We start from the raw sequence: 21,955 nt of genomic DNA on the forward strand, positions 1-21,955 counted from the left end.
TTAGCCAATCCCTAAAAAATAAATGCCGAATGTCTTCTCTGATATAAGGGGGGTGACTCAAAATGGGATAGGGAGGAAGAGCATGAGAAGATTACCACTAAATAGGGAAGAGAGGTGGGAGGGAAAAGGAGGGAGAAGGGAAATTGCACGGAAGATGGAAGGAGACCCTCATCGTTATACAGAATACATGTATGATGTTGTGAGGAGAAAAAAAAGTCACATTAGATTGGGTAGAGAGAAATGATGGGAGGGGAGGGGAGGGGTAGTGGGGATAGAAGGGCAGCAGAATAAAATAGACATTATTATTACTGTATGTAGATACATGGCCATATAACCAATGTGATTCTGCAACCTGTACAATCATAAAAGTGAAATTATACCTTTTGATTCAAAAGTATGAAATGTCAAGATCATTGTACTGTCATGTGTAACTAATTAAAAATAAACTTTAAAAAAAGAAATAAAACTAGAACCACCACGCTGAGACTTGCTTTGTCTCATTAGCATGTTAATGAAGCACCTGTATAGGCACCACATACCTGAATACATCTTAGATAAAGATATTTGCATAAATTCCCTTCTTCAGCCTGATTACCTGTTTTTCTGCCACTTACACCTGCATGGTCAAGTATATTGTGGGGAAATTGCTGCTTTGCTTTTCTATAGGTAGTTTGCATTTAATGGCCACATTGTATACCTTACAATATCAATGATGGGCTGACAGCTTTAACTTACGAGATATTACTATGTGGTTTTATTTTTTTTCAAATTTAGTTGCATTTTTATGACTAAGTATAGCTTTTTCTTTATCCCAAGTAACTTCAAGGATGTTGAAAGTTCTGGCAGAACGATGTGATTCTGCAATCTGTATAAGGAGCAAAAATAGGAGTTCATAACCCACTTGAATCAAATGTATGAAATATGATATGTCAAGAGCTTTGTAATGTTTTGAACAACCAATAAAAAAAAATAAAATAAAACACTCACAGGTTAAAAATTAGGAAATAAAAAAAAAAGTTCTGGTAGAAGTTACAAAAAAGTAACTATCAGAACTGGAGTTTTCATTGACCATGCAGAATTCCAACTTCTCAAAGTCCCTCTGGGTGAAATGAATTTCAATTTTTAAAAGGTGGTTTTAAAAAGTGTTTCTAATACCTGTAATCCCAGCAGCTCCTGAGGCTGAGGCAGGAGGATCACAAGTTCAAAGCCAGCCTCAGCAAGGGCGAGACACTAAGCAACTCAGTGAGACCCTGTCTATAAAACATTAAATAGGGGAGGGGACATGGCTCAGTTGTCAAGTGCCTGAGTTCAATCCCCAGTACCACCCTCCCAAAAAAAGTGTTTCTAAACTGACATTGAATTTTTAACAAAGCGCACATTTTTTTTTCCCCCCAGAAAGGGATACTAATCAAAGTCTTAAAAATAATAGTCTGCATTCCCAAGAACTCCTTTGTAATTCCCAACTCCAAAAGCCTTCTCCGTGTTATTTCTATGACTAGTTTCCTGGAAACAGCCACGACTGTTAAAAGGACTGGGCCAGATGCAAACTTCACAGACCAACAAAAGCCTTTATTCAGGAACAGAGTCATGCCTGTGATGGACCCACTTTCCTGGTGGAAAACGAGCCCCTGGCCAAAGCGGGAGTCTGTGCTTATATAGGTTACACTGAGAGGAGACTTAAGCAATGAGTGTCACTTTAGGCACTCGGGAATCTGGGGTCTGAGGTCAGCAGTCAGTATCTGGAAAAGGATTTGTTTGGGGAAGGATCAGTGCTTTGGCCTCTTCCCAGAGAATGTCATTGCAGACTTGATGGATATCTCCTCCCCCGGGGCCTGTCTTGTCGATTGGAAAGAATGTATTGGGAAAGGATCAATGTATTGCCTTCTCCCTCATTCCATCTCCCCAGGCCATACTATGTTGGGGTTTGTCATTTTCCATATCCAATAACTGTGACCTTACTTTCTCATTCTTCATACTAATAAATCATCTTGATTGCTAGAATTGAGTAACACAAGATATCCAGCAAAAAGAAAGGTTTTCAAATGAAGATTCACACGTTACTTTAGTTGAGCATATCTTAATTTGAAATCTGCACTTCTAAATACGTAAAGATGCATTGGACATAAGAGATGCTGAAGTATCAGCTAAGTATCTTTGCTCCTGCCTCAGAAATCAGGATTGTAAGGGATCTGTAAGGAGAAGGTTCATCTGCTATTTCTGGAGCTGTAAATAAAGATGAAAGTTGTGAGTTCATAAAGAATTAATTGCAAAGTGGGACAAGGTTTGTATAATGAGAGATTTGAGCAAAGAATAAAAAAGGTTTGGTGGTAGGGAACCTTAGACCACTTGCCATTCTGCAATAAGTAATTTTTTAAATCTTGGAGAATTTCCTGATCAAAGTCCCATACTTGGGCCATTGGTGCCAATTATTTGTCTTGTGGCCAAATTTGAATGCTGAGCTTTTAATGAGCATTTGATTTTTTTTTTTTTTTATGTCATTTTGGGAGTTAAGAGTCTTAAAATTCCCAACAAGATAACCCAAAGGGGAGTTCCATGGAATTGACTGACTCCCGTATTGCGGGGGCAAGACTGGGGTGTTGGTTTGAGACAAGTGTCCCCTGAACTCTTGACACCTGACTGGATAGTCCCACTGGAAAATGGGAGAATGTCTTCACCCCAATTTCAATGGTGGGAGGATCCGCAGGGTCTTGGGGAAGGGTACCTATCTGCTAGAGACTTCTCTAGAGAATTTTAAGGCTGGTGTTGAATGCAGGAACAAAATGGCAAAGAGATCTCTGATCTGGAGGTCTCTGCAGGGGGTTGTAAAGGTGTAGGGATTGGGGAGGGGGCCAAAAAAAGGATGCCTCCAGCATCAATAAAGGACTTAATACAAATCCTTACTCTTTCCACATAGCATAGGCCGTAGAAACCTAGCCTAGGATTGGGGTCAGTTACAAGTCAAGTACCAGCAGCCATTCAGCCAAATGGACTCAGAGTGTGGAGGGTCTCTTTCTGTGGTGGGGTGCACAGTCAGTTTGGGGATTCAGCCTATAGCATGAGCAGTAGCTGGGGAGTACCCCCAACTTCAGAGGACCACGGGGGTGCCAGACTCTCAATGGTCACTCCCCAGGCCTCATCAGCCATTTAATGTAACTGGTGTGAAAGGGAATGGGTTTTGGGGGAGATGGGAAGGGCAAATATTACCATACATCCACTTCTGGGTCAGGGAACCAAAATGTAAGTGCAAAATGACAGATGCAGACCTGAACAGATTCAGTGAAGCCATTTACTCATTCTCAGACTCACTATAAGGGCTCATTTTCTGGATGCAAAAATGGCTGTCAGTTATAGAGGATTTTAGTTCTATAGGGTACAATGAGGGTGGTTTAACCACTGGAAACCATGGACATGCCAGATCAGATCGGACGGTCAGAGAAGTAGTTTTGTAGGTTAAAACTAGTTATAGAAAGTTTGAAACTATTGTTACCAGGAGAGAGAGGAGCTCGGAGGGAATGAATACTCAAATTCCACCCATTGCTTTTTTTACACTGGAATTCATTGTTTCCCTCAGAGTTTTGCTGTTTACAGCGCCTCCATTTGGGACTAATTTGCCACAGGGGAGGATGAAAGTCCAGAGCCCAGCATTCAGTATCCACCCCCTTCCTTGAGGGCCCATTGTTTTGGGAAAAGGATTTATTGGGAGAGGTTTAAAGTTTGGCTAATTTCTCCTCCTTCCTCCAAGCCACACCATCTTTCTATTCTCCATGTCCCCCACCCTTGTATTTTTCCATAACCCTTTTAAGAATAAATGTTTGCTTTCATCTCTTCATCTCTCATCTCTTGAAGAATGGTCACTTGGAAACACAGTTGCCTCAACAGAAACCAAGAGGAAATGCTTAGAAAATGGTTGATTCACAGCACTTTTAAACTACTTAGCTTCTCTTGCCTCTCGGTGGTAGTCTAAATTAGTCTAGATTATTTCTAAGGTTCTGCTCTCACAAATTCCAATTGTGTTCCATCTTGGACTTATTACGTTGAGTTACTGACTATTTCCAACTCAATGACAGGCCAGGAGAGGCTCTTAAGATTAAAAAGTCTGCAGTGCCTGGAGCCTGAGCCATTGTTAGCTGGTTTCTCTGGATCTGGGGCCCTCTAGTGGACAGAAATAGATTTCCAAATCTGGATTTAAATAATCTGAAGTAAAATATTTGGGATAAATAATAGACCCAACCTGATCTTTTCTTAAAATTGGGAGCCATCTTGCCACAAAGCCATGAAAAGATAATTTTGGCTTTATATAAATTACTGCAAATTCTGAACCTGCTTGGAATGCCTGCCCGTGCCTTGAACTCACCCATGCCTGGCTCTCTGACCAGATAGCAGCCCTCTCTGAAACTTTAGACACGCCTCACAAATCTTGGCCTTCCCTGGCCAGATAACAACCCTCTCTGAGACTCTAATGACCTTCATAAATTCTGATGTCGGGGCCAACAAAAATGTAAACTACCATTAGTGTTATGCTCCTCAGAGTTTTGTTATCTGTAACCTCCACTTTGTGTAACTTTCTGGGCTATAAAGCTGGGCTGCAGGAAAGCTGTGGCTGCTGTCTTGTTCCCGTGGTTTTGGGTGGGAGTGGCAGCCCGGCCGGTCGAAATAATAAGCTTGCTTTAATTTGATTTTAATTGGAGTCAGTGGCCTTTCCTTGCGTTCTGGTCTAACATAAATGGCAGGTTTTGAAAAACTTTTTAGGTTTTTTTCCCCCAAGATTTTAACATGCCAATAACATTATTGTATTAGTTCATCTATTTTTTTTTTCTAGAGAATTTTTTAATATTTATTTTTTTAGTTCTCGGCGGACACAACATCTTTCTTTGTATGTGGTGCTGAGAATCGAACCCGGGCCGCACGCATGCCAGGCGAGCGCGCTACCACTTGAGCCACATCCCCAGCCCCAGTTCATCTATTTCTAATAACTCAGTATCACAGACTAAATAAAGACCTGGAGAAAACAGTGGAAAGAATCAGGAGAAAATATGAATTAGCCATGTCTTCAACAGCAAACTTGTGATTGTGTCATATAAACACTAACTTCAAGGTGGGTATAAGAACCTCTATTGCCACTCTAGACAAATTTTTCCTTTCATTCCCTTTGATCCTTTTAACCTCAATTTATATTAGAGGGAGTTATTTTCTTGTTAGGGAACAGACAGACAGATGGTGGGAACATGAAGTTAAGAGAATAATTCTACAAAAGGGTCCACAGTGCTAACCCCACATGCCTTCTCTAAGAAGCAATTTTTACCTGCAACCTTGCCTTGCCTGAACAGGATGTGTCACATTCCTAAGCAAATCATCTTTTAATGGCAAGAGAAACACAGGCCCAAGATAATATCAATGGGAAGAACCCGGGAGACACTTTGACTAGATCCTAAATCTCTTGGGGATGATAGTTCCTCCTAATCATGAATTCTGTAAGAATGTATGATTTAAGAATCTAGTTAGAACAAGGTGACCTAGAGTTGCCATGACAGTCTTGAAAGTCTGATGTCACCCTGCTGTCAGTCAAAAAGTCAAGAGATGGACCTGGGTGGGACTCTGGAAACTTCTCTGGGATCTCCAATAAAACTGGAGTATAGAAGGAAGTACATTGTGCCTCGCCCCTGAGAGGACCCACTCTCTCCCCTGGAGAGTGTCCTATCCCTTCAATTAACTCATTCCTCTGAGCAACACATCTGAAATTTTTGACTTCACAAGAATCGGGGTTTGAAGAGGGGGTCTTTGCACTGCCTCAGTTGCTTGGAAGGCTCCAGCTCTAACACTGCCATTGGCTAAGTCTCACCCAAAGCCAGTTGACTAAGGAGCTTAGAAAAATACAAATTGCAGAGACTGGCCCCTGTACTTCAGTGTGGAGAAAGGGTAGAGGATTGGCTCTCTGCCAGCTGGCCAAGGACTGGCACAATGAGGAATAAAAGTTATGATGCTATGATTGATTAAAAATATCAGCAATGAAGTTTAGTCTCGTAGATATTTATAGAACATGGATCTACAGGGCCCATTTCATGGGCACAAGGCATGTGTCTTTACACAGGGCCCTTGTACATGGTCTCATGTTCTGTCACTATCTTGACATTCTTTTTAATATATAGTAGTTGGACACAATACCTTTATTTACTTATTTTTGTGGTGCTGAAGATCAAACCCAGGGTCTTGCACGTGCAAGGCAAGTGCTCTACTGCTGAGCCCCAGCCCCTTGACATTCTTAATTTTGGAACAGGGGGCCTGGAATTTTCATTTTTACTGGACCCCCCCAACTATATAGTCAATCCTTTGGATCAATAATATACAGCTTGGGGTTATGGAATGCAGAGAATATGGCTGTGCTGTTCCCTTTCCATGAAAGGAGACAGGTTACGCACAGAAACGGGATGAACTTGAAGTTTACTCAAGGGCTGAGTAGTAGTGTCGGTCAGGATCCAGAGGCAAGGGCAGAAGGGGAGAAAAGAAGAGGAAAGGGATTCGAAGAGAAAGGACACCTGTGCATGCATATAAGGTCAGCAACCCACTCAGTATGGGAAAATAATCTCCAGCTTGCTGGACATGGTGGCAAATATTGCAGTGACTCCAGAGGCTAAGGCAGGAGGATCACAAGTTCAAAGCCAGCCTTGGCAATTTAGGAAGACTATCTCAAAAAACATAAAGGACTGGGAATGTAGCTCAGTGGTAATGCCCCTGGGTTCAATCCTCAGTACCAGCAAAAATAAAGAAATCTATCTTCTGGATTCCCAAGTATGAGTTCTGACACTAAAAATCCTGAGTCTATAGCAGAATTGAAAGTTGCTTTTGCAAAAAATCATTGTTCACAGCAATGAAAAGCCGATTAACAGAATATTTGACATAAACAACCGAAAGGAGAAAAATGCTTTTATCCCCTCCCCGTACCACATGAGTCTTCAATAGTCCATGGTCTATGGCTCTGTTGCTGTGGGCGTGAGGGGAGTCAAATACCATGATTAAAGGACATGGCAAAGGAAGGCTGTTCAGCTTATGGCAGCCACGAAGCAGATGAAGAGTAAGGAGGTGGGGGCAAGTTATAGTCCCCAAGGACATACCACAAGAACCCATGCCCTCCAATTAGATTCCACTTTCTATAGGTTCCACCATCTCCCAGTCGCCCATTCAGAGTATCACTTCATCAGATATAAACACATTATCCATTTGTGTCTAGAGAGGCCTGGTGGGTAACTAAAGGCTGGGTGAAATTTGAAATGTCTACCTTTTTAATACCTTGAACTTTTAGTCACCCAGCTCTGCATTATAGGCATGGTAATTCAAGGGTTATTGGCCCTAAAATTACCTTCAAGACTGAAGACACCAAGAGAAGAGTAAGGTATTTTCAAGACTTTCAGGGACATTAAACTACAAGCTTTTACAGCCCTCTTTATAGAGACCATAAATGGCACCTAGAAGTCTCCCATCATTGCCTTTACCTTCCAGAAACCAGTGGAATCTTGCAGAAAGATCACCTCCTGATGAGACTATACTCCCTAAGCAACAGCAATCATCTCATGAAAACTGAATTGTTCCCTTTAAAATCACAGGCTAATACACATTCTAAATAGCTAGTGGAGATACCCCCCCACACACACACACACACAATAAAAGGGACTTCTCCAGAGCCACCTTGCAACCCCAGAACTGAAATAATCAACCAGATCTCAACTTGACCAATGAAGAGATTAACTGTGCATACCTCTCATCCTCTGCCCCAATTCTTCCTCTTCAATCCTAAAGCTCTCTTCAGTACCCCAGAAGATGGGGCTGAGTCACTTGATCTCAGTCATCTTCCAATATGGCCATATTGATTAAAGTTTCTTTCCTGCTTTTAATTGTCGTTTTTCCATTTGTTTTTTGGGGGGGTGAGTTGGCCAAACCTGATTTGTTGAATCCCCAGAAAAGGGGACTTTCAGTAACAAGTTTTTCTAGTAGACGAGGATCCCAGCCTTTTCCAGACATTGCCATGCATAATACATGACAATCCTTTCACAGAGAACAGAAGATGAGGGAAAACTTCTATAACCCTACCTCACTTCAAGTTTTCTGTGAAAAGTAGTCACACATAAGGACTTCTAAATAAGAAAAAAAAATCTATTACAGCTTTTGAACACTCGGTATGCTTTTTTTTTTTCTTCAATTTCCTGTGCCACTTACCTCTACAAATTCCTGTTTTATGAGCCATAACTGTTGAGCAATACATAAAAGCTTCTAGGTTATTGGGCCTATAGCTGACTTTAAGACCATCTGTTCTTATTGAGACCAAAGAAGATGGACTCTCAAATTTTACTTGTACTGAAATCTTAGCAACCATGTTTATTTTGAAGGTAGTAAATATCAGAATTATATCTTTGATATAATCAACACTTATTTAACAAATGTAATGTTACCATCTGCTAGTGTCACAGTGGTCTGTACTTGGAATATGGCTCTTGCCACTCTGCCACTGAGGCTTATCTTAAAAGGGACATGTTTTCTCCTCCCTCTCTTAAATTAACAAATCACAATCCCCTTACAGAGAACATAGCCTGTGAATAGCTTTTTTAAAAGCCCTCTGTTCTCCCTGATGGACAGAATTACAGCCTCTGAAATGGGAATCCTCTGTGCTTACCCTTTGCTAGTAAAGCAAAGGAAACCTATTTTTTTCTTTTTTTTCAAAAACCATGTCATCGGGCTGGGGTTGTGGCTCAGAGGTAGAGCACTTGACTAGCATGCGTGAAGCACTGGGTTCGATCCTCAGCACCACATTAAAAAAAAAGATTGTGTCCACCTATAAATAAAAAATACATATTAAAAAAAGTCATTGTTATTGAATTGGCATCAGGGACAAGTACAGACGTTTAGGTAACACTACAGACCTTTAGGTAACAATAATGATATTGTTCTAACTTACTGATAAAAGTTCTGAGATGTCCTAAATTTAATCCCTCTCATCTTTCTTCCCATCTTCTAACTGGTGATTAATCAGTTAACAAGTTAAGGGAAAAGACGATTTCATATTCCTGAATGTATGCTGAAACCTTAACTTTTATCTCCTCATGGCTGACCATCAGGGTCACAATGCCCTGTTTATTTATAAACTTTCCAGACTGTTAATTCTGACCAATTTAGAAGCAATAAGTACTTCTTGCCGCCTTCCCTCCTCTCACTTGTTAGAAGTACCAAGGTGCCGCAAGAAATCAAACACATGCTCAGGAGTGGGTTGATAAGGCAAATTTGTACTCCTGCTGAAGGGTTCTGCCATACAAAACCTGGATAATCTGTTCTGCCCCATGAGGCTTCTTAAACTTCTGGTGATATTATACCTACCATTCTTTAAGCAGAGCCCACAGTGCTTTCTGGGTGTTTAAAGAGGGTTATGATGAATTCAAATACAAAGATTAACTGAAAAATATCTGTCCTGAAGAAGATACAAAATGGTTAAACTTTATCAGGAAGGAACATCTGACTCCAAGTGCAAGGAAAAGGTGGCTTTGGGATCTGAAATGTGCCATCCAAAAGGCTCATGTTTTGAAGATTTGGTCACCAGTGCAATAATGTTCAGAGATGGGGATTTGAGAAAGTGACTAGAGTATGAGGGCTCTGACCTTATCAATGGATTAATCCATTGGGGGAGTCATAATTTACTGGGAATGTTGTAGGGACAAACCAGGCAAGGCACCAAAGATAGCAGGAAACTGTTTTATTTGGCTGCAGCCAGGTTCAGAGGGCACAGCTTTTGCTATAATCAATCAATCTCCTGAAACCCGAGTTCAGGGAGTTTCAGCATGTAAGGGGAGGGGCTCAGAAGTTCAGTCTGCAGAAGTTCACATAAAAGAGGCTTTTTCTTTCATATTTTGGGCAAGTTAACGCCTCAAGGACAACACCTGATAAGGGGAGAGCTCCTTCTCCCCTTTCTTTACCCCACTGCCAGCTGTTACCATGGAGTCCAGTTGGTAATTTATCTTAAAAATGTAGACATCTTTGTGAAGCCCAGCTCAAGGCCAGAGGCCTTGTTTGCACATTTCTACAAACTACTATACTGGATATGTTTGTGAAAAATTAGTAGGGGGTGTCCAGCACCAGGAGTGCTGATATCTTCCTGGCCAGTGGCCAAGTAAAACAGGGTGACACAAAAATAGGAAGTTTATCTACATTGAACACTTTTGCAGAGACTCTTTTGCTGACAGTCCCAAAATCAGCCATGGTAAATATTTCTGGAGAAGCCCAGTTAAGACTTTCCTGTGAGAAAGGGGGTGTCACTTCAGGAGGTGATGTAAATTATAGGAAGCAGGGCCTAACTGGTACAAGTAGGTCACTAGGGGCATGCCCTGGAAGGGTATGGCTCGTCTCCAGCCCATTTTTTGGCCTCTCTGCTTCCCAAGCACAATGAAGTGAATAGCTCGGCTCAATCACACCCTCTTTGCCATGATGTTCTGCCTTACTGAGATAGGAATTTGGGAAGAAAGGGAGAGATGCTGAGTCTCAAAAGCGCTCTTGATTCATGTGTTACCATCTATGACTGCCAGGTTTATTGTCTCTGTTCAGCAAATGATTGAACAGGACACAGCAAGCAAGCAGCAGACAGAGGCAAACAACACCACTCAAAGCAGACTTCCCCAGAGAGAAGGGACCCCAGAGTCAGGAATCCAGTGGGGTACTCTTGACTTGGTATGGTTTTGTTTTTGTCTTGTTTTGCTTTTAGGGTCTCTGGAATTTCCTTATCTCCTATGTCCTTACTCTCCACACTATTAATTGGGCCTCCTTTGTCCATGCATCTGTTTCAGTTTTACTATTGGATCCCCCACTTAGGAGCTTGAGTCCAGAACTGTCTGTCTGGATCTTCTGCTTCTGTCCACTAGCATTTTTATCAAGCAGGAAGTTAACCTCATTAGAAGACCCTCTTCATGCTTTGTTCTAGCCCTGCCTGCAACCTCCTCACTCACGGTCTTGCCCTGACTGCCTAGGCTCTTCTATATCTCCCTCACATGCCCTTGTAACATGAGAGCAATTTGCAAGCCCAGGGAAAACTGAGGCAAAATTGTATAACTCTGCCCCAGTTCAACCTCTAGTTCAGTTCCTAGCAACAGTCCCTATATAAACCCTAACATCCCACACCAGCGGGTTGCTGTGTCTCCTCTGGTGATACCTCACATTTTCTCCCTAGAATCTGTATTCCTTGCTTTACCTCAAAGCCATCCGTCTTCAGACATCCCCTGATTCTTCCCTGAATATGTATCTACTTTCCCAAATAAACCTGTCTATGCCTTTGCATTCTGAAATTCCTTTCCATCATATGCTAAGAATCCTGCTGGTCTTGAGTCAAGTTCCCCCTTTTCTCTAGGAATTCCTCAGACTCTTCTCCAGTGACACTACTACAGGCTCACAGCAATATAACCAGTCAACTATGAAATGACTTCTGAAACTAACCCCCAAATCTTAAGTTTTTCCTCAGGTATTTTTGTCAGTGACACAAAAGCTAACCACAGATGGGTTAACAGAAGCTTTCTCAAGGGGGTGTCCTTTGCATGAGTATGGAAGGAGGGAATATATACACAGAAAGAATTTTCAGGACTAGCATGTAGAAATGCTCATGCATGATGGAACGTGAAATCTGGGGAATTCAAGTAGTCCAATGTGGCCTAAGTTTGGGTATATTGTGAAAATTACATTCAGCAAGAAATCAAGCACCATAGAAGGATTAGGGAACTCGGGTTTATTACACCAGTGGACCCAGATGAGCTAGTTCTCCGAAATTCTGGGCCCTGAACAGTGGGGTTACAGGGCTTTAACAGGGCAGTGCAGGAGATAAGGTTCCAAGGGCAGCACTGATTGTTCATAGGTGGGTTTGAAATTTGGGGTTCCACAAGGTGGAATAGAGGTTAGGACAGGGTGGGAAGCTTGTGGAGGGAATTCTTTCTATAAACAATTTACCAAAGGGGAACAAAGGCAGAGAAACATCTGCAAGTGATATCAAGAAGTGGCTTTTGTCAAGGCAGCAATTTTTCGAGATAACTGCAAACTTACTCCTAAGAGCTATAATTCAAACCTAGCATAGAAACCTTACAATTTAAAGGGGTATTTAAACAACACTCTTACAGAGACCATTAATTAACACTCTTACAAAGACCAAAGATATAAAGTAATATTTTCCTCTAACGTGGTGTTAAAAAGATTTCAGAAAAGATTAAATCATGGCTTTCATAGATGTATAATTAAAATGTGCTCAAGATCCTATTTCTCTCATCAGGCAGGTTCAGTCCAAAGACTAAACAAGCTTATATACCAAAATTTTGGAATGTGGAAATGAGGTCAAAATATAGAATCTAGGGGTGGGAGGGAAAGGGAAGAGGCAGGGAATTAGCAAGGATGGTGGAATGTGATGGACATCATTATCCAAAGTACATATATGAAGACACAAATTGGGTGTCAACCTATTTTATATACAAACAGATATGAAAAATTGTGGTATATATGTGTAGTAAGAATTGTAATGCAAAAAAAGCACATGTATTGGGGCTGGGGTTGTGGCTCAGAGGTAGAGTGCTCGCCTAGCATGCATGAGGCACTGGGTTCAATCCTCAGCACCCCATAAATGTAAAATAAAGATATTGTGTCCACCTAAAACTTAAGAATAAATACTTCTTAAAAAGTACATGTATAAAGACATGAATTGGCATGAACATACTTTATATTCAAAGATACAAAAAACTGTGCTCTATATGTGTAATAAGAATTGTAATGCATTCCACTGTGGTGTATTTTTTAAAAAATCAATTCAATAAAAAAAATGGAACTTAAATGAATGTGGAAATTGAGGCTTCTGCCACAGTGAAGTAAGTCAATTAAACATCTATTGGACCAAATTAGCATTCAAAATAATGCTCTATAGACATTCAAACACTTACCTACTACCTATAGTTTGTTCAAGTTACTCTCCAAGAATCATTGAAAAGCGTGACTTCTCTGCATAATTTTCCATCCAAATACAAAATTTCCCCTATGTCAGTAAGACAAACCTGGTAAAATTACCTAGGGGGCCACATCAGATAGGATCACAAATAACACTAAGGAGTCTGTACTTCGGTTAGCCCCAGTCTTTGAGCAAAAGGTCTTTGAGCTTGACAAATTGTCAAGCTGGGGAAATGTCATGTTTTCCTCTCATTTGGAGAGGCATGGTTCCTGGCTTAAACGTGGAGCAGCTGGTGGGTACTCACACAAGGAACAACCTCGAGTGGAAAGACAAGTTGTTTTCACATTTGAGTAGGAGGTGCCTCTAGAACATCCAGGTGTATTTATGAAAAGGAGGTTGAAAAGGTCCCAAAGGACAAGGCGTACAGTTCATGTGTTTCTGAAACCAGCCAAGGCACGAGAAGCAGCCTATGAGCCTAGAACTGTCCCAGCTGTCCTGATCCCGTGAAGATTTGGAGCGGCTGGTGGGAGTCCACACAGCCTCCAACGCAGGAACGCCACTGACAAGGCCACAGCCACTCTTCGGCGCCGCGAGGAGTCCCCCTAATAAGAGCTTCTTAAGCAGGATTAGCGCGAGGAAGCCAGTTGAACCTACCCCGTAGGCCAGCTCGGCCCCAGATGCTACTTCCGCTTCCGGCCACAGACCTTTTGGTGCTGCTTCCGCTTCCGACGCGCGGGACAGTGCAGGGAGGCGAGCGGCGAAAGCGACCCTCGCGTGGCGGGTGGGCTCCTGCTAGCGCAGCCGGCCAGCAAGGCCCCGGGCGTGCGGATGCGGCGGCCCCCGCCCCGAGGCTCCACGACGGCCCCAGGACGCGAAGGCGAAGCACGAGGCCTGAGAAAACGAGGCCGTGGGCTCGGCGAGGCAGGAGGCTACGGCCTTGAGACCAGGGGGCGCGAGGAGAGCAGGCAGAGGAGGAGAATGGTGGCCCGGGCCTCTGAGAGAGCAGAGGCGGAAAATGACCAGACGGGGGAGGCTTCCAGGGCTGGTAAGGCCGGGAGGCGGCGAGGAGAGGGACCGCGGTGCCCCGTGGGCCCGTCGGACGGTCAGGACATCGAAGCAGTGAAGGAGGCGGAGCTCCCCTTGCAGTCTGAAAGACCTGGTAAGAAAGTTCTCTGAGGTCACTCTCTCCATCCTGTGTATCTGGGCCTGCTCCATCTTTATTACTAGTCTTCATTTTTCATCCGCGTGGTGTTTTCCAATGCACATGGTTGACCAAGAAGGGTGGTGGGAAAGATTTTTTTTTTTCCTTAAAGACGTTTGCCCTCGATTTAGAATTACTGCTCTGCTAGTGGTCCATTTTTGACTAATGTGAAATGATAGGGGTTTTTCCAACTGCCTTAGAATTATATGTAAATCCTTAACAGAAATTAGGTCTTTTTCATTTTTAAGAGTATATTTCCATATACTATTCATGGAAATAAAAAATGGACGGCTTCACAATTATTTAGGTAAAGTTGTATTACTCTTTCCTCCTCATTATAAAATGTTTTCTGGTATGTTTTTTGTTGTTTTGATCAGCCAAGGAAAAAAGAAAAGTTACCGAAGCCTCAAGTGATGATTCACAGCCAGGGATTGACCTGGTAAGAAAGGAATCATTAACCAGTTCGGAATCTTTCCAAACAGTGGAATGCAGTGAATTTCAAAATATGGCTTTGTTGCAGTCTTTGGCTAAGGAAGGTTTGGTAGAAAGTATTAAAAGAAGAATTCAAATTAAGAAACATAAAAGTTTAGAAAGCCCACCTCTCAAAATAACAGAAAATGAGGCTACACAAAATATTAAGGTTGAATTCCAAGATGAACTGTACAAAAGTACTTCAGAATATTCTTGTAACAGCTTGTCACCTGGAGTAGAAAATAATCTTATTTTAAAATTACATGAGTGCAATTGTTTTCCCCATTCCAAGGATTGTTATAGTGAAAACAACTTTGCACTTAAACCTGATGGTGGATGTATACATGGAGCAGAAAATTCTTCGAAGAAAGAGAACCTTAATTCCAGGGATTGTTGTAGTGAAAACAACTTTGCATGTAAACCTGATGATGGATGTATACATGTAGCAGAAAATTCCTCGAAGTTAAAGAAAGAAAACCTTAGGAATCCTTCAGGAAAAAGTGATGCAAATAGTATTCCTACTCTCTTACAAACTGAAGAAAACTTAATGGGAGTAAATAACTTACTGCTTGAAGAAAGTGATTTATACCAAAGTAAAAATAATGGTTTTCAAAGTGAAAAAAATAAATATTTGTCAGAGGAGAGCAATGGTGGCAGAAAACCCAGAAAAAAGATGAAGTTGTTTGATAAAGAAGAACCAGTTAGTGAGATGGATTTCTCTAATATGTCTAACAAGTCTGAGTTGATATTGCAAGAAAACCAAATGAGAACAGATGGGAAAGAAGCAGAGACATTAGAGGCAAGCAAAAGTCCTTTAAAAGGACTTAATATACTCTCTCCAATGGATCATTTATTAAGTCTGCCAGAAACTGCAGGAAGAAAACCAAGTCCTGGACATCATGTAAATGCTATGTTTCAGAAAACTCTTGAACCATTTTTGAAAGAAGAAACAATGCCTACCTTAGAGACCTTAAATTATAAAAACATGGAACCCAAAGAGTATTTTAAATCAATGACAGGCTCTCTAGTGATATTGCCTAGTGATGGCCATGATACCGAAAAGAGATCTCGGGAAGATTTGAGAGACGAAGGTGAAGAATCAAAGGTAAGCTGTCGCAGAACAACACCAATGACTGGTAAAAGAATTTGGCCTTATTATTCATGTGCTAGAATATCTGCCCAGTATTGGAAAAAGGCTTCCTTGCCAGACTCAAATTACTTATTTCCTGGGTCTCAGGAAAATTTGGAGCAAGGTGATTTTCTTAAACACCAAACAACAAACCAAACTCACTTAACTGACTCCAAATTTTTGTTACAAAATTCCTTACCAGAAAAAAAAATTGAATCCTCAACTAAAGAAAAACTGGATTCTAATTTAAATTGTTTGTCTTCAGTTTTAGAACCTACTTTGGTTATAAAGGAACCTATAATCAAGAATGATAAAAGGATAAAGTCAGAGGAACTGAGCAGAAATGGGTCAGAGGTAGTTTCTAATACTACTGAAGATACTCAGTTAACTAATGTGATTCAGAGCTTAACAGGAAATAAAAAAAGAGGAAATTTAACAAAACCTAATTTGACAATGGCTTCCCAGGATGGCCAGGAAGTAAATAACTCTGTAAGCAAAACTATCCATCGCAGAGCCTGCATTACTAAGCAAACACTTGTGGTTCCAGACTTGGTTAAAATATTAAACACAGGACGGCTGACTAATTTTAAAATTCCTTTACTTAAGAATAAGACAGAAAAAAGAAAAATAAATGCCAAGTCTTCAGAGAGAGAAGCTTACAGTCCCCTAAAAGTTCTTGACAATTTATCTGACTCAGAGGTAAAACAAAATAGGAATAAAAATGTCTCCACAGCAACATCAGAACGTCAGTCTTTGGGTATACAAAATGGTGTGACTCCAGGGCAAGCTAATTCTGACTCATTCTACAATAAGAATCCCTGTAGTATTTCTCCAAGCTTTACGAAGCAAGGTGATGATGATAAACCATCCAATTATATTTCTGAACTAGGCAATATTGTTTCCAATAAGGAACCTGTTTCTTTCATGATTGAAAATAATACTTTTTCTTGTGGTCCTGGGTTTATAGAGGAAAGTTCCTTCTGCTCTAAGGAACAAGAAGTATTTGAACCAATTTCCTCTGAAATTAGTGGTAGAAAAATGACTAAGAGCATTTCAAAAATCAAAGTGGAGTTTCCAGATATTCTTAAGGCTTATGAAGATGATGTTCTCTTAATTGATGTAATTCAAGATGACCCAGACCTCTTTGGAGTCTCCAATGAAGGGGAGCTCTCATCTGCCTCAGAGATCCCTAAGATAAGCCAGGAGCCCAATGTTGCAGAAGAGCACCACTCAGCAGACTCCAAGCACATGGAACTTCCAGAAAAAAACGAATTGGGTGATTTGAGGTATGCATGTTCACATGTGCCTTTTGGTGCAGATCATTGAGGGTTTCAGAGGCGCACTCTGCTTAGATGGCACTGATATTCAGTGATCATTGAATAAATAACAGTTATTAAATAAATGTAATATATCACTGCTGACACCTGGAAATGCCATGTGCTAAAATTTGAGTTCAAGTAATGGATGGTATATTATATATCTTGGAAAACATGGAGCAGATCAGCTTTTAAAATCTAAAATGATGGTTTTTATAAAGTGGCTTTTGAAATTAGAGAGTCTTAAAACATCAGTAGTTTTTGGTTTTGCTCGTCTTTTTGTGGCTGGAGGACTGGACCCATGATGCTCTACCACTGAGCTATGTCCCCAGCCCTTTTTTTTTTTTTTTCAACACAGGGTCTTACTAAGATGTCCATGCTAGCCTCAAACTTGTAATCCTGCTTCAGCCTCCTGAGCAGCTGGGATTACAGGCGTGCCATGCCAGGCTCGTATATTCTTTAAAATTAAAATTTTATCTGCACGTTTTTAATAATCAAATTACTTAAGATTGGTGCTGTGTATCTTAACCCATTATCTTAACCCATTTTCTGTGACTTCCTTGTTAGATTAACAAATTCATTTTTCCAAAGAACAGATGCTGTAGAAATTTGAGGCAATTAGATATTGAAAGTAGAATCAAATTTAATTTTTAGAACATAATTTTTTTTCATGGTTTTACTTTTAAAGTGATAGTTTTAAGTTATCATTTTGCCCCCAAATAGGACAAGTTTGCCTAGGGCAACTTGAATTAAGTAGTAACCTTCATGCTTAAGAACTTAAGTTTTGGCCAACAAAAATAGATAATATAATTTCATTTTACTAATCTATTACCATTGTTCAAGCTCTTATTTATATCTGTATTTTATAGTGCTTGAATATTGGAATGTTTTATGAACAGATTCAGAAGGAAATGAGAACATTTCACTAAAATTTAATGCCACATGACTTAAATTTCTAATTTTTATAAAATTTTAGTTACATTGGAGAAATTGTTCTCAGAACTTGTAGGAGTTGTAACTTAGAGCTGGGATATGACTCGGTGGACCAATGGTAGAGTGCTTGCATAGCATGTACGAAGCCCTGGGTTCAGTCTCCAACAACACACACACACACACACACACACACACACACACACACACACACACACACCTCCAAACAGAATATTTTCTGTGTGCCAAATAGAAGACCGAAAGCTTTGTTTTAAACTGTGAAGTGAAATTGGGATGTAATCTTGCCTACTTTAAAGATTAGGACTTCATTTTTCTAGAGTCACACTGCTAGTAGTAAAACAATCTGGATTTGAGCCAGTGCTTCAGTCTAAAACTAGTGGTTAGGACCTTTACCTTCATAATCTAAGGATTTTAAGTCTTTCCATGCTACAGAAATAGCTATGTTAAGCAAATTACTTAACCTTATCATTTAAAAGAAAATATTTCCCTTAGAGTTTTGAGGATTAAATCGAAGAATGAATGAAAAAGATTTTAACATAGCTTTAAGCAATAAGAGCATAAAGTGTTGTTGTTTTTCCTCATTTGCTTTTTACCTACTAAAGTTTTCATCCTTTGAAGAACTAAAATTCTGCACTTAGGAGCAGGCATCTCTGTCAGCAAAATGCTGACAGAAAACTACATACAGCCAAAGGTAGAGATAATTGTGAACTTCAGTGCAGAAAGTTTCTTTTTTGCTGGGAATGGAACCCAGGACATTGTGAATGCTAGACAAGTAAGTGCCCTCTACTCCTGAGTTTTACCCCCAGCCCTCAATTTTTATTTCAGATAATTTTTTTAAATTTCACTTCCCTTCACTTAAAATACTAATAACAAAAGGAAGAGAGCAAATAATATATCTGCTTCTGAAGATTGTGTTTGTTTTTTTTTAATATTTTGGTTCTGCACAAAAATACCAGTTTTGGTGTCATTCATGGTACTAAAAGCTAAACCTTTAAAGGGAAAGAAGGGCATGATAATCAGAGTATCTGCCAATAGTTGCACAGAAGGTTAACAATTCAAAACTGACACTTAAAATATATCAAATTTCAGCTCTGACCCTCTTACTAGTTACTAGTTCATATTCTCTACTGTGCCCAAACAGAGGTTGAAGGCTTCTAAATAGTTCTTATTTTACAGAAATAAAAACAAATACTTGGAAGCTCTGGGCTGCCTCTTATTGGTTAAAAACAAGTGGACAAACATAAGCTAAGTTGTTGGGGAAAGCATTATCAGACCTAGTTAGAATTCATAAGGTGTTTAGATCATGATAGGATGCTTATACATTGTAACCCTCCACAGTGAGGAATGTTCATGTTAAAATCAAAGCATTAGAAGCACATTAGAACTCGTTCACTAAAACTTTTTAACTGTTGAGCTTGCAAATGAATAATGGTTAAGATTAACAAATCTAGTGACTGCCTTTATCGTTGGAAATGATCAGAGAATGTTCATAGTAGTGCATGGAACAGGTAGTATGTACTAGAATGTGTATTATATGCTGAAATATCAGTTGAATGATACTATAAAGTAGATTTTTTTTTCCTAAGAACCTGCCAAAATTTTGGAGGGAATTACTTTATAGCTGGAGTGGAGTTAATGTGTTTGGAACAAAAAATATATAAACTGAAGTACCAAGAATAGTAGGAATTTGGAAAAGGGGGGGATGAAAAGGCAGTTGGTAAAGCAAAAGTTATATTGATTCTCAAAGTTTGGTTTGATTGAGAATAACAAAGGGAAAGAAGGAAAGAAGTTTGAGAAGAAATAATGAAGAATTCATAGGCAGAAAAAATTTAGATATGAATACAATTTTACAGGGATGGTTATGAAGGCTTTCCTAACTCCTTCAGGCAGAGTAGAAGCCCTTATGTGTTCCTGTAGTACTCATGCTACCTCAGTTATTCTGATTTTCATGATTTTTGTGTATCTAACTTGATAAAACACTTTTCCTACACTCAAGAATTCTAAGTTTCTCTGCAAGTCCAGTTCCTCATATACTGACAGAAAATAATTGATATTTTAAGAACAGTGGTAAACAAGATTTAGAGAAGTAGGTAGCATGGTGCCAAATTAAGGAGATTGGAAATTCGGGGTATAAAAACTTGAACTCTAGTATAGAATCAGTGTGGTAGTGAGTAGGCATATGAATTGTACCACTTTTACAATTTAAGTCCAAGGAACCATTGTAGATTCTAGAGCTGGTAAATAGACTTCAAGAAAGGGAAATGCCTGATGCCATTGCATAGAAAATACAAGCCTACCATTTTTTGCCCAGGTCTTGAGTTCCCTTAGACCCGTCCATCTCCAGCATGGATCCATCCTGGGCAAATTATTTGTCTCAAGTAATCAATCCCACTTTTCATAATTTAATATAATCCCAGTTTAGTCCCTGGGAGATTGGCTTTGTAAAATAGATTACTTTTACCAAACCAGATGGGAAAAAGTTACACCAGAAATAAAGGTCATTTTTTGTTTTTTTTGTATTGAGTCTCCTTGCCTCTATTGTTTCCTTCCGCTCAATAGCTGACGTGTTCTAATACAGATTTTTAGACTTAATTTTAAGAGCTAATGTTTAGTGTCCACCATGTCATATACATATATAGTGGAACGATTCTGAGGTTGAAATTCACCTATTTTTGTAATTGAATCAAAATGGTTAACTTCCCAAACGACACACTTCTAAGGGTCTGAGCTATTATTCCACAAACTTCCACAGAACAATATTTTACTTTTGATCCCTTTTCTCTAATCTTTTTCTCTTAAAAATAGTAGGTAGGATAGTCCAAAGCATTATTCTGGTTTGTTTGTTTGTTTTTTTTTTTCCATTTTTTTCTTTTAGGCCACATAGACCATACTTTGTCTTTGCTGAATAAACTGAATAGTACTTAATAAAGTATTGTTTATGAAATCGGGACACCTATAATTGCACAGCATGGCATCAAGCTAGGGAACCTCTGGTTCAATAAATTGAATACTGTAATATTTCTCTATTTATGACCACTGCTCTCTGCAAAATATTGTTATAATTTGTATCCATCCTACCTAGAAACAGAATATATGAATAGATGAACCCTGATTACAGTTAGCATCTCAAAAAAGAGGCAATGATCTTCTTAGTTTTTTTTTCCTTGGGCAATAGTTTCCAAACTTTTTCGGCTAGTAATCATGCTAAAGCAGTCATCTTCAAACCTGTTTGTCAGTTACCCAGAGTAATTATATATTTTATATTAAATTCAGTACACACTTACAAATATGTGAAATAGTAAGTTTATAAAAAGTTAGTACAAATGACATAATTTCATTGTATTTTTGTTTACTTAAAAATCCGAAAATTACTGAATTTGAATAATGCTATGGTAGAAGATGAATTTGTTACCTGTAGAGATCTTCAAAGTTGATTTAAGCCTCATTCTCTTTTTTTTTTTTTTTTTTTCTTTGCTTGGGTCTTTTACTTCTCTATTTCTATAGCCTCATCCAAGTCTGTTTTCTTTCCTTTTCTGCTTCTACTCTTCCCTTTCCCATTCCACCAATACAAGACTTCTTTTCGCTCCTCTGCTGATGCAGAAGTGTAAAATATTTCTGCATACTACAGTTTTGCTCAGTTTTCAAATTTAGGTGAATCTAACTTTTTGTTTCAGATTCAAAATAGAACTACTTCTTAAGAATGCCATATGTAATTTTTATCTTCAGTATAACTTAGCTATACGTGGTCAAGTTTCTCATACTTATTTAAATGTACGTAACAATATTATTATAAATAGTATCTTAATACAAAATTAAAGCAGTATCCTTGCTATACCTACTTATAAATGGAACTTTCAGGATAATTGGAAACTACCAAAGCATCTCTTAGTTCTGTTTTATGGAGTAACATAATTTTCTTCATTCTATTACTTTATTTTTTTTAA

At 39.5% G+C, this 21,955-nt stretch overlaps 1 protein-coding gene across 1 annotated transcript in view; it reads left to right on the forward strand.

The window, feature by feature from the left end:
* Window positions 1-13,771: 13,771 nt before the first annotated feature.
* The window catches only part of Topaz1 (testis and ovary specific TOPAZ 1), a 68,960-nt gene continuing 60,776 nt past the window's right edge, over window positions 13,772-21,955 (forward strand). The window contains 3 exon segments of the mRNA XM_076869526.1: window positions 13,772-14,102; window positions 14,522-15,007; window positions 15,110-17,030. Coding sequence (XP_076725641.1) covers window positions 13,772-14,102; window positions 14,522-15,007; window positions 15,110-17,030 — 2,738 coding nt within the window.

This window comes from Callospermophilus lateralis, chromosome 1 (assembly GCF_048772815.1).
Source record: "Callospermophilus lateralis isolate mCalLat2 chromosome 1, mCalLat2.hap1, whole genome shotgun sequence".
Classification (NCBI taxonomy): domain Eukaryota; kingdom Metazoa; phylum Chordata; class Mammalia; order Rodentia; family Sciuridae; genus Callospermophilus; species Callospermophilus lateralis.